This window comes from Calidris pugnax, unplaced genomic scaffold (assembly GCF_001431845.1).
Source record: "Calidris pugnax isolate Ruff unplaced genomic scaffold, ASM143184v1 scaffold103, whole genome shotgun sequence".
Lineage (NCBI taxonomy): Eukaryota > Metazoa > Chordata > Aves > Charadriiformes > Scolopacidae > Calidris > Calidris pugnax.
The window spans coordinates 9,459,819-9,473,690 of NW_015090990.1; the positions used below are offsets into that span (position 1 = coordinate 9,459,819).

At 37.0% G+C, this 13,872-nt stretch overlaps 1 protein-coding gene across 1 annotated transcript in view; it reads right to left on the minus strand.

The window, feature by feature from the left end:
* OLA1 (Obg-like ATPase 1) overlaps nucleotides 1–13,872 on the minus strand; it is a 99,918-nt gene that overhangs the window by 75,329 nt on the left and 10,717 nt on the right. Inside the window, exon 4 of the mRNA XM_014954657.1 lies at nucleotides 12,181–12,308. Coding sequence (XP_014810143.1) covers nucleotides 12,181–12,308 — 128 coding nt within the window. The remainder of the gene's footprint in view (nucleotides 1–12,180; nucleotides 12,309–13,872) is intronic.

Sequence of the window (13,872 nt, forward strand, 5' to 3'; positions counted from 1 at the left end):
GATTTGAGGCTAGAGACTCCTTGGCATCAATATTAAAACAACAGCTTTAAAAGCATCTCTAACAACTACCACTGACATCCAGCACTTAGATCCAGCCCAATGCTAATTTTGTTCTTCCATGTAAGATTTCAGGATAAAAACACACCCTGAAATACACTAAAAAATAGTTGGGAGAAACCTGAGGATGGCAAATGCAAGCGTGACAACTTCCAAACTGGAAAAAACCCCAGATCTTGAGAATTTCTGCTGAGATGCCGTTGATTACAGGTGATCATTTATTAATCAAGTAACCCAAGCAGGAAAGAAAAACATCATCCTTAGCCTATGTGAAGCTGGACTTCATCAGGATGGAAGAGAAGTTTCAGAAAGGCTACTGGAAAAATACCAACTATCTTTGTTGAAGGCTCACCAGAAGTCGTCAGCCGATTTCCACATTAATACTTCATCATTACAACAGCATAAAGGCACTAACATCTCCAGCATACATAACAGTCACCAAAAAGTCAGTTTTCCTCAGACTCCAGTGGCCAACATGCAAGGTTTGAAAGAAAACATCTCTAAGCCGTGCAGACTTGGAAGGAAAAAAAAGGGGGGAAAAAACAAAAAGGATGCAATCACATATTTCCTACAGCTGCCTTTTTACAAACATATTTCAACTTAGCCTATATGCTTAATGCTCCCTCAGCTAAAACAGCACAACTGTTTGCTGGATTACATGTTAAATCTGATTAGAGAAATGACCTATTTTTAAAATAACCCAGCAAGAAGAATATGGTAATTTTTAAAACCAAAAGTCCTTTTACTGTATGGTTCTACAAACAGTTCCAACAGCACAGGAGAAAGTGGCAGCATATAGATGAGAAAAGGTGTTGGAGTGCAAATCTGCTTCACCTACCAAAAGACATACTTATCCAGCGTACAAGTTTGGCACAAAATATGACTTTGGAAGGGGCATACACCTATTTCTCTAGAAGTGACATTTTGATTGTTGTGGAAACCAGGACTGCTGCAATAAATAGCAATTCTGAAAGAAAACAGGACCAAAGGTTTTTCTGTCAGTTTATTAAACAATCTCATAGACTGAAAAAGTTTGCATCAATCAGATTACTGGAAAGAGCTTTTGCTCGGGCGTGACTCCTAAAGCAGTTCCTTCGGTACAGGTAAGATAAACTCTGGCTTTCTAATGTGCAGTAACTGCCACCAGCAACTTTTAAACACTTGTGGGACTACAAGCAAAGAAAAAGGAAGTACTCTAAACTGATACCACAAGGATCTCAGACAGATTTGCTTGACACACATAAAAAAGGAATTATATTTCAATTAAGTCTTTCAATTACATATCTTAACTAAGATAGGAGCCTTGTTTAGTTTGTCTAGGATACATAACCTTGAGCTGAGGAAGAAACCCAGAGCCTGCTTCCTCCTGGTCTTCATTTGCAGTATTTACTTCACTGTTCAGAACACAGCAGCATCACATATGTACATCATGGAAATACCAATACAAGAAATCTAGACCATTAGGGAGAACTTAATTCATACATTTTGAGAGCCGGAAGACCCCGCAGAGCATAAAGTGTATTCAAAATAACTTGCAAGCATAAAGCTTACTATAAATGTAAATACAATGAACATACATCCAATGATGTGCACATGTCTGTTTAAGGAATATGAATTGAACACAAGCCCATGACAGGACAAAGTTATTTTTAATAAAATAAGCAAGCACAAAAGAGCATTCACAGTGCTCACCACTGCTCTTCTTCACAAGCGCTTCAAATGTATTTTATTCCTTCTTCAACTAGATTACTGTCATTCCAGATTTTTTTACTTAAAATTCTGAGACTTTAGTTCCTATTTAAAGAGATCAAGAAAAAAAAATCTTCAAAGTAACTTGGTCTCTTGCCTCAAGACACTAAAAATTACACTATTTGTACTTCTAGCATGAGCCAAAGCATTGGTTCCCCTCACCTGTAGACAACCCCTCCCACAGATGATGCACCATAATCATTTTTGTGAATGCTCCATGTCTGTTTTAACAGTAAGTCACCTATTTCACATCAACATCAGCAGTAATTGAATCAGCTCATTTGATAGTGACACACTTGCAGACCCGCTTGCCATACTCAAGTCTGGAGCAATGAGGGACAGTGATGCCTGTGAGCTCCAACAGTTAACTCCTACTGCTGTTTCCAAACCCAACACAGGTCTATATCCTCAGCTGTGTTAGGGAGCATGGCCGTGTATGTATAAATTAGAAAACAGAGAAGTGCTTCTAAGAGCTGACTTCAAAGTTTTTAATGAAAACTCTGCATTAAAAATACAACAACAACCTGTCTCTCTTGAGGAATGTGCTTTCGAGAAAGCAAGTTTCTGAAAAGGAAGCTACAATACTCTCAGTGTACAGACCACTCACCTTTCTGACGCAATCACTGCAGCTAATTAAAGTGATGCTAGCAAACGGTCATCTGCTTATCTTTTTCTGTTCTCAAACTCTTGCAATGAGTTGTTGATTTTACCTTTATGAGGTGGCTTTCCTCCAACTGAAGGAAAATACACTTTTACATTTCATATTACAATGAGAAAAAAAATGCAGTATTTTTCCCTTTGAGCCTTAAAGGAAGTCCATGACACAGCAAGGAAGAAATTACTTATAAAATATTAAGCTATCACTGCCTTAAAGCCAGGATACCCTACACCATCAGTAAAGAAACCCACTCAAACAGGTAAATATGTTTCAAAAACAGTCACCTGAGCACCCTCTGACACTATCACATATTGATAATTTCTTTAAAGTATTACAGAGAAAAATCTAAGTCTCATCTATATTGCCAAAATAGCAATTATACACTGCCATATGACATACAGAACTATAATAAAAGTAGTTGTAGGTCAAATAATAGCAATGGCTCAGTAAAGATAACCTGCCTGGTCTTTATTCTCAGGGGAGGGGAGGTTTACTGGTCAAGTACTTTATGACTCACAGTACAGTTTATTAGAAATTTTCTATGTATTCTTTAGAATTGAGAGATTGCCCTTGTAGCTCAGTAGGTAGCTCTCCTGTTTCTGGCCTACGAGGTCATAGCTTTAAGTCCCTGCTGAGGAAACTTAACAAGTTCCATCTATAAATAGAACGGCATTAGATGCTGCTACTCTAGCAAGGGTGGTGGCCTTTAGACAAGAAATTTTTATGTTTTCATCTGCTCTGATAAGAAAAAGAAATTGGACATAGAGAGGCACAGGATATTAGGCTAAAGATGAATGACAAAATGGGCTCAAAAATCCACTGTAACTTCCATTAGCATGAGACTTAGAATTCTAGCATTATCAAACTACAATAAAGGCTAGAGAAGAATGGAAGGGCAATAACTTTCCTTCTCAATGAGCATAGTTAACTACAATTACAGACTATTTGAGACAGAAAAGAAACCTCCTAGGTACTGTACAATCAAAATTCAACTTGTGATATCACGAGGCAACCTCAATGTAAAACACACTTTTAAGTTTTTTTATTAGTAACAAAAACATTTGAACATTCACAGATCTCATCTTACTCTTTCTGAAGAAGCACATCCTTGAGAGACATTTATGTAATTATCAGGGATTCAACTGATACAGGTCTGCAATGTATAAATTTTCGCTCCTTGAACCCATATATTTAGAGAGGCTTATTCTGCTTTCAAAATAACAATTACTTGTGACAAATCTAAGACTAAAGCCTATTTAAACCTTATCTGAGTTTATTTGTTCTTTAAAGTAGTTACCTGGCCTTAGAGAAAAATGGATTAAAGCTCAGGTATCACTTTCACTCAGCCTAGGGATGCAATCCATTGTTCAATAAAGACAAAGGCTATCGCATCAGAGCACTGACAATTTTCCAGCACCTCTTCCGCAATCTGCACCCACATACCCAGGAAAACATATTCACTCCTCTATGGGAAACAAAGCTGCAAACAACATACTGCAAACAGTTTTGAGTTACAAGCACATAAGTTTTGTTCATACATGCACACCAAAAGGAAGGAAACACCAGCAATAAAACAGGAGATGAGGGTGATTTTACAATCAAGTAAAGCCACAAGCCTAGTGACTTCCTAGATCTCAGTCACTAATACTAGGCTCAAGTAAGAACAATGACAGGTCTTGCAAAATTCTTCTGCAATAGTTTAGCTTAGGAGGTTGTTGTCCTTCCTGTATTAATCTTATCTGCCTAAGTTAAAAATCTCATTAGTTAAAAGTTTTCCACAGCTGGCCAAATTAAGCTAGTTGATCCTCCACTGACACTGATCTATTGAACAGGATGTGGGTGTGCAAAATATCTCCTTCTTGCAGATTTACGTTTACTAGTAGCACTAGTTGAAGCTGCACATCAGAAGATTCACAAGAATTCCATCCTGGTCCTTTAATTCCACTAGCAACATTTTGGTCAATAATGTACAACTATCCAAAACGCACATGAGGTTCTACAAAGTAGAAGGTATCAACGGACAACTGCTTTGCAGCGTCAGCGTTCATCCTGGGGCCTCTTCCCATATCACTGTATCGAAGAGTAGACACAAGAGAAAGCTAACAGCCATGGCACCACACAATGGGATGCCTGGTCTCGCCCCTCATCTACTTCCAATTTCACCTACATCCACTGTCTCCACTTCTGCTGCACAAACACTTACTCCAATACTACATGGTTGTTTCTCAAGAGGCTTCTTTGAGCAGATATCTGTATGAATGTTTCTTGTCTCTACCAATGCTTTTTCTGAGCAAAAAACCTTCTGTGCTTCCATCCTCGGTTCCAGAGGGAAAAATCCAACAGCACTAACCAGCTCCAAGAAATGCTCCAAGATGGCTTAAAGCTAGTACATGACACTAATGATGACTACATGTGTTTTCCTGCAACAAATCTTTTGTTAAGGCAGTACTTCTTGAAAATCAGTCTTCCATGACTTACTGCCTCTTCATTGCCTTTTTTTATTGGGCTTTTTGTGGCTGGTTTTTTTTTGCCTCGAACTGACTTTTGTGCCCAAAATAAAAAATATTTAAGTGTGCTTTCTTTTGACTGCTTCGTGTTATTTAAGAGGGGAAGAAAGACCTGTAGGCATGTAGAATTCCACTATACAACATTGTTGTTTGCTTCAGGACTTCACGTTTTCAGAAGGCACTTCCCCCAGTCTTGTTCATTACCACACAGAATGTGGTACAGTATCAAGAGGGTTGCAAAGGCCTGATTAGATTCAGATACTGGTTGTTACATGTGAACTCTATTTTCTCCTTGCAGGTATAAAATTGCTGTAAGGAAGAGAGAAGTCTGGTACTCCGCTGCTTCTGCTTGTATCATCTACACAAACAAAAGTTCTGAAGTAAAATAATGCTAAGCAGCCTCTGAAAAATCCCCCTCTCCTGCAACAAAAGCATTTTCTTTTTATATGAGGAAAAACTCATGATAAGCGAATTTGTATGCATCTCTGGGAATATTTTTATTAGCCTCCCTTTCAAGGTGGTGGGCTAAGTATCTGAATGCTGAACGGTAACATTCAAAGACAGATAAGACAAATTACCCCCGAGTTGCAATTTCAGAATATCGCACCACAAAAAGAGCAACATAAAATGCAAAAATAGTCTTCCTAATTAAAATTATTTCAGTTTTGGTGATCATTTTGCTAAAATGGGTAGAGGATTTTAATTTTCACAACTTTGGGCAAGGCTTTGTATAGGAGATTGTTTTGATCACAGAATCAAAACACTTTACAATACTTCACAAAAAAAAAAAAAAGAAAACCACCAAAAAGCCAAGCATTACATTACAAGTTAATACAATAAAATGTTTCATATGGCCGTGACTGGCACTTTAATTCGAAAAATTTCACAATTTTTAGTTTTAATATGGAGAAATCACTGAAAGCTAATTGAAAGCTTAGCTGAACTGTGAGCTACTCCAAATATTTTATTAAACATTAGTTTAGTTACTCTAACAAATAATAAAGAAGAGAAAAACCTCTATAAGAACTACTATCTACTGATATGCATGCAGAAATATATCTTGATTGCGTAACACTAACAAATTTAATACACGCAAACTACTTTTAAACTTAGGTAGCTTAGCAGTGAAAGGTTTGTATTTGTAAATGAGGAACCTTAATTTTTTTCTTTTTTAACAGGCAGCAATTACTTTTAGTAATACAAAACAAAACCAAAGCGTCTTCAAAAAATTGAACCAAAATATGTTGAAGACAATAAAATTTTGTAAGACAGCTACGTTTACATAATTTCAAGGTGAATTTTGACACATTGCAAAGACAAAAAAACAGCTTCAGATATTAAAAGTGACAGAGCCAAGCTACAGCTGCATAAACAGAGCGATTATGATTCCCAATACACAGGGATGAAGGGATGAGACGCAATTCATACTTTGTTCACTGAAATGCTAGTGCAATGGAGTGTGGCTAAGCGATATCATCATATGCCACCTCTCTGTAGCAGTCAGCTTCCAGGAGCAGCAATCAGCAGACACAATTTCTTCTTAGACAACATGGGGGAAAAAAGAAATGCATCATGCCTTGAGTATATAAAAGCCACAGAATGATTAACATCTCTACGCAGAAAATGCATACTTTTTTTTTTTTAGAAAGTCAAAAAATGAAGTCAGAAGGGAGGATGCATCTTACTCAGTTAAATGACTTTGTTATCATCACTTTGATTTTCACAGGCAAATCAAAACACTGCCAGTATTATTGCGAGTTCACAATAACCCTTGTGTGATAAAAAAATAAAGCCAAGTCAACTTGATTTTAAATGCTGAGCAAAAATCTGTATGAATATTGTCATACTCAGTTTTGGATAGTGTTTATCTCAAACAAGAATAAACTATACTCAGCTCAGGTGATTCATATCTATCCAAGTTTTAAATGACAGCAAATCGGTTTAGAAGTTACCTAAAGCCCTGAAGGAGGCAAAACCAGGGGGTGTACTAAACATTCCCAGTTATAACAGACATAAAACTGGAGTAAAAAGCAATTAAAGCTTTTTAGGAACCAATTCACATTGGTCACACCAGTCACTTCTATAAGACCGCAGGGGATGTTTACTTAGCTTCATGGTTCTTTCAGTCTTGTCACAAAGACCAACATTTCACGGATTATCAGTTACCAAACTCCCCATCCTGCCCCTAAAAGGCAGCTACAGCTTCACTGCTGTGGAGTCAGAGCACTTCCAGGCAACAGAGCAAAGCAGGAGCTCCCACCCCTACCTGCCTGTGCTCCCCCAGCACCATGACACTGCAGGCAGCTCACACGTTCCTCTGCAGGACTGGAAGACCAGGCGATGGTCTTTTCTTCTGAAAAGCCAACGTTGCCTGCCCTACTTCAAACATTAGGCATTGAACCCTAAGCTTTTTTTATTTATTAAAAAAGAGCATTTGATAGCAAAGTACTTTTACAGACAAATTTCCTTCCAATTTCTGTAACTTTGAAGAAAGACTGGATTTCATTTTAAAAAACTAAAAATAAGAGAAAAATGTGGAACGTATTTTCTAAAAAACTAGGCCTGCGGGATATCAGTGGGAAGAGAAACTTAAAAACATGAAGAGGTCTGGCTGTTTAACATCCAGTACTTTCAAAAACTTGACAGAGCTCTAGCAGGGACTAAATACTGACATCTACCATTTTCTTCACCGAAGCGCTATTTAAGAGCAATTTGTAAATTTACACTTGTAACAAGGTTGCCATTTTTAGTCCACCAAACAAAGAAAGTAATTTTCTACAAGTACTTGTGACTGATCTGCCATAAAGTTGAAAGGTGATTAAAGCCATGCAACTTTGGAAGAAGCACTATTACAATCTTCAAACAGCCTGCCTTCTGCCACCACAAAAACATTGCTGCCTCAGTTAAAACCATAATACATCTGAAACATGGAAAACAGAACTGTCAGAAATGTTTCAAATCAAACAGTGAAACTCGGAAGATGAACAAAGCTGTAACTACTTTAAAGCATGTGTCAGGTTACTATGGTACTAATGCTGTAGATGTCACTATCCAGGGCAGAAAAGAGTTTTTAAATTAAATTCCCCATTCACTCAGCCAATAAGCAAGTAAGTACACGTATTTGAGGCTTTCATAATTAGATTTGGCCAAAAATAAAATATACCCCTACCCCTGAGAAAGTGGGACAACCTTTAAAAAAAAATTTATTTTTTTTTTAAAATGCATTAAGATTGAATAGTTTATTTTAAGTCTCAGTAATTCATTTTCAGTCTGTGCACTTTAACAGAAAAAAAAAATCTCTAGGAAGTATCAAAACCCAAGAATGTATTGGTCTATTCTGTATAGGAAAACTTATTCACCTTGTTTGCTGAGCTAAGAAAATCTACTTCATACTGTTACTATCATGTACAAAAACACTGTGGTGCTCAACACAAACTTACCTCTCCTTTTACTTGCCCGTTACCCTACCATGTGCTGTTCACATATGTTGCCGTTTCTTTAGATACATTAAAAGGTACCTTAAACATGAAAAAAATGTTTTCATTGATTTAATGAACACTGTTTCCAACAGGGAAAGAAACTGTGTATTGAGGATATGGAAATTTGAAAGCTGAAAATTCATAACCGGTTCAAGGTGCTTCAAGGTATTTTCCCTTTTTTAAATGAAGTAAGGAATATAGAAAATTAGCCAGACAGAAATAAATCTTGTTTCTCCTCAGCTTTATGTCATACAAGAAACAATCCAGCTAAATACCACACAGAACTTCCACAGCTCACTTATCTGCCCTGTGGTGGATAAAATGACAAGCAACAACCTTCTTCAAAAAACATCTCATAATACAAAGAGGTAATAACAGTGAATTCTTTTATGGCAGCTGAAAAAACCCTACCCAGAAACAACCCTTTTGTCCTAAAGTACACACAGTTCAACGCATTCTCAATGAATAAAGAAAACAGGATCAAAACCTTTAGCCTAGGACTATAAAATACTTTGTGAGATTTCCAAAGTTTGGCTCACCGTATTCAACAAAAGGTCCCCATTCGTAGCTAGCCACTTCATTGCCTATCGTTACCTTAATTAATACAACTTGAGCAAGTTAATTCTCAAACTGCTTTTTGCTAAAAAATACTGTGCAAACCAAGCTAAGTCAAAGCCTAATAAGCCTTTCTTCATTACGCTCAGCCCTGCAGACCTTGAAGTCTACAGCACAAACCCCAGAATGACCTGCTTCTGACTTTCTGCCTGGCATCCAGAAATAAGAAAAGACCGGTTCTCCAAAGGGCTCTGCTTCACATGATAGCAATTAACACAGGGAGCAGTAGTGCACGCTGCAACAGCATAAAGAGAGGGAGCGACGGTTTCAGTGCTCAAAGGTGAAAATTTGTTCCAGATAAACTCAAAACCTTAGTGAAAACAAACGCTAAATTTTCCATGCTTTGAAAAAGCATGGTCCCCAGATCACTTCCTAGTGCATCTCTCCTTAAGAACTTTTTATCATTCTCATCTTTGCTTCATCTTCAGCAACACCTCCTTTCCAGCTTGCTGGCACACAAAGCCTCACCTTCCAGCCCACTACCTATTCCCCTTTAAAAGGGACCCAGACAGGTTGCTCCTATTAAGTCAGCTTCTACGCGACCACAGAGACTCAGTGTCTACCCACCAGGCTGAAAACTGATGGCCAGTCTCAGAGCTTTAGGGTTCCTATAGACAGACACACAGTCCACTAAGAATCTGGACCAAACCCTGGTAAAGGGCAACCAAGAAGCTTCATCCTCTCAGGATCTGGAAAGTCTAAGGATTTACAAAAGCAGTTTAGGTAGTTTCTATAATCTGATAGAAACCCTACAAACTCCAGGTATGCCATAGACTCATAAAAAGGAATTTTTAGATTGGAAATAATTTTGACAGGTGAGTGGGCGTAAAAACATTACAGTATATTAAAAAAGGTTTATACATTTTTACAATATAAATTGGCATGGTATGTGGAAAACTTCAGCAAGTTATAGGATTTAACTAGAGTTTGTGCTGTGTAACCAACAGAACATTATTTTAAATTTTCCTAGAGGGCCATTATTAGCTTTTAGTGCCAAATCTTCATTTTTATTGTACTGTGGGGAAAGGAAAGTAGAACCAATATGCACTTTGCAGGGGGGGAAAAAAGCAGTTTTACATCTCTCAACCACAAAATTTTGCATTAGCTTTTTATTATTATTATTATCTCTAAGTAATATTTTAAAAGATCTTTGTGTTTATTGGGCAATCGCCGCATAGAATGTCTACTTCAGTTTATCACTAGCTTGTGTTCTAGCTAAAACATCTAGCAAAAGCAGCATAAGAGGCAGGCTTATTTTAAAAAGAAAAAGTAAAAAGTGCCATTTAAAAGTGATTCCCAAAGAAGAAAACCAGCAACAATCATTTCATTACCATTACATTTCAGAAACCTTGAAAGAATGGAAATATAACAAGTAAATGCACGTCTAGATTGGAACAAATAGATGTTAATACAAAGTAAGTATCCAAATGGTTTAAAAACTCACAACAATAGTCTCATACCACTCTCAGTCCCCAAAGAGAAACAGAAGTGCTGTTAACCCTTATAATGGCTACCTGAAACAAATGCTTAGGATTATTCAATATTTAGATTTAAAAGCATCTTCTTCACTGGCTATTATATCAACCTGTTCCTTAACAAGCATTTATGATAGAAGTATCAAAACAGAGCAAGTATAAAGAGTTTATCAATCACTTGTTCTCAATTGACACCAGGCAAAACAATAATTACAATCCCAGGGTAGCAATGGATTTGGGGAAACTGATCCCACCTTTTTTCTAGGGATACTGTAGCAATACTTCTTGAGTAGTTAAAAATATTTAAAATATATCAATGTATTAGTACAGCCTTCACATATCGAACGAGTTCTTAAAATGACACACAAGTTCAAAAAGACTTAACTTCACTTTACCCAGTAAGGATCCGACCTTGCCTCTTCAAAATCTTTGTTTTAAATACTATTAAACGCTTAGCCACAATTAATAGCCCAGATTTTTCTATTCTACTGAGAGTATGTATCAAACTACTGTAACAGAGTGTAGTAGTACTAGATACAAAATACAAATAAGGCCAAGTATTCAAAGGCGAAATAATGTAACACACACGCATAAACAGTTATAGATGGCTTAAGGTACTAGAAAACCTGCATTTCCTGTTTTTCAATAGTATAAGCTTAAGAACATAATATCTTTCCCCATTAAGTTTGTCTCACATGACTAAAAACACAGCACCAGCACTCTGCACCAAATCAGTGTCTAGGTATTCTTGATGCACAGTTGCCTCTGACTGAGGAAGCACACTTACCTACTCAGCAAGCAGGCAGGCTGTAGAGGTACATCAGTTCACTGCTCTGTATAAATGTGTTTCAAAAAACACAGGAACAATGGTTCTAAGCATCTTAATCAGTAGTGTGAGATAGTAATATTCCATGCCTTTGGGTTTTGTTTTAGAAACACCCTGCCCACAAACATTTTTTGCTCCAATCACCAAATAAAAAGTATTGCTATTTTCTGTCTGTTTATTTTGTTTTATTGTTTCATCACTCACTGTATAATAACAGCCAATCAAAAGACAGCAACAAAGGTGTCCAGTTTCCTCAAATCTGCACAAACATTACTAAGCTGAATCTTTTCATACCAGAAGCATTTTTCAATACTCAAAGTGTACTGAAAAATTAACAAATGCTTTCAACAAGCTTTTAAGTGCCAAGTTTCTAAGCGCTGTTAATATGACTCTGAAGGCCAGTTCTGTATTGTGGTAACAGGTGACAAAAGATAGATTGGTCTAGCTGAGAAACGTTTAGAATTCACAGAGATGGAAGGTGGGGCGGGGATGTTCAAGACTCAACATTAACTCATACAGAAATCAGGAAAAGGAAAAAAAGTGAGGCTTGCCCTGTGAGGAACAGAATCCCAGAGTCTGCTACTAACTCCTTATTTTCGTTTTCTACTTCCATTTCAGCTTTTTATTATCACATTCCATTCCTCCTAATATATAGCTGAGGATGGCAAATTTCGTGGTTGGAAAATCCCCAAACCTGATGACTTTGAATTGAACAGTAAAGTTAAAGTTGCAATGGGTATTTGTTCCACAGTTCTTAGAGTACGACAATGCTGTCCTTAAGCTATAGAGAGAAGATATAAATAAGTTTACATACGCATCAGATGAAAGATCCCATCACAGGCATTAATATGAGACAAGAAGGAATTTCCTAAGCCTTGGCCAGTGTGGGCTCCTTTCACGAGGCCAGCGATATCCACCACATTCAGAAAGGCTGGAATTTTGCTGAAATATAAAAGTTAAAAGTTTCATTACTGAAGCATACTAGCCAAAACTTTTGCCACAGAAATAAATTCAGAACACGAAAATTCAACATTTCTTTTTTCTAGAACAAGTTATACACAACAGTAGCTTTCTTCCTTATTTAATGTGCAACGTATAAAAGACAAGATGCCCCCTCCCACTTAAAACATCAACCATTCTTTAATTTTTCTGTCATTATTCATATAAAATTTAGTAAACTAATTTCTAAGCGTGGAACCATATTGACAATCATACAAATAATCTACTAGGCCTAGAAGAGTGAGGCCTGAAGTCAGTCATCTGTACCAAACAGTTTTCATAGTACCAAAGGGCTAAAACACATAATCTGCTACTGCACACTTCTAAGGTTACCATTTAGTTCAGTAAGTTAAGCAACCTTCTCAGAAGACAAGGGCATTTCTTTAATACAGTGGTGATTAAAACTAGCAACGATCAGGGTTATAAAAACAATTTGAAAGAAAGCAGAAAATAAGTTAACATGAAGCTGGCATTATAATGTAAACAGCTATGATGTTTTCTACCAGAGTTAACAGCAATGCATTAGCAGACATGTCTACGTGACATTTTACATAGCAACAACAGAATAGTCATGAAGTTCAAATTAGCTCACAAAAAAAGGGAAAAAAAAATGCTTTTAGAGCTATGGGAAATGCATATGGCAATTTATAAACTGCAAGCCTTTTATATTCTGCAGATTCTCAAGTTGTTTTAAAATGAGCAAATAACTTAATTGGCATTAATCTTTTCAGGTATGTTCCAAATCAAATTACTTCTCAAAATCCAGCTGAGTGAGGAAAAAGCAACCCTAAAACTTTGTAATAAGGTGTTGACTAAGAGTACCTTCATACGGTCTATGCAAATGACACCATCAAAAATAGTGGCAGAACCACGGTGAAATGCTGCAAATTCCTCACTCACAAAAGCCCAGAAACCACATACTATAGTCATCAAGATCTCCAATTCGATGGCTTCAAAATAAATAATTGGAATAGTACTTAATTTCCATCAAACACTTTAAATTATCACCATTATACATCATCAGTACTATGCTAAGATTAATAGAACAGTTCATTGTTTTACTGACAGTAAGTGTAATGGAAAGTACCCAAATCCACAGCTTTAATACTAACAACGATGAGAAGGGTGTGACTTACTCCATGAAGTATGCATGAGCATACAGTGCCAATCTGTAAAGCAGGGAAAAGACTTCTTTAATGGTGAGAATTCTTCAACGTGAGAGCCATATCTAAAAATACAAATTCTACCTTAAGATTTATTTTCCAAAGGCTTACCACGGCTGTGCTGCTCACAGATGGAAGGAACCACATAGGAGTGAATGAGTGCTAGGGATGACCCAGCCAGTGATGTCTTAGCCAACCCTATAGAGAAACCTTCTCCAGACAGTGTTACACTTCTGAAGTGTCCACAGCCCAAACTGAGCTTTATTTTTATTGGTGTGGCAGCTTGCTGATATACATATATTCAGTTTTTCAAGCAAGTCTGTAATAGCAGAAAACTCCACTAG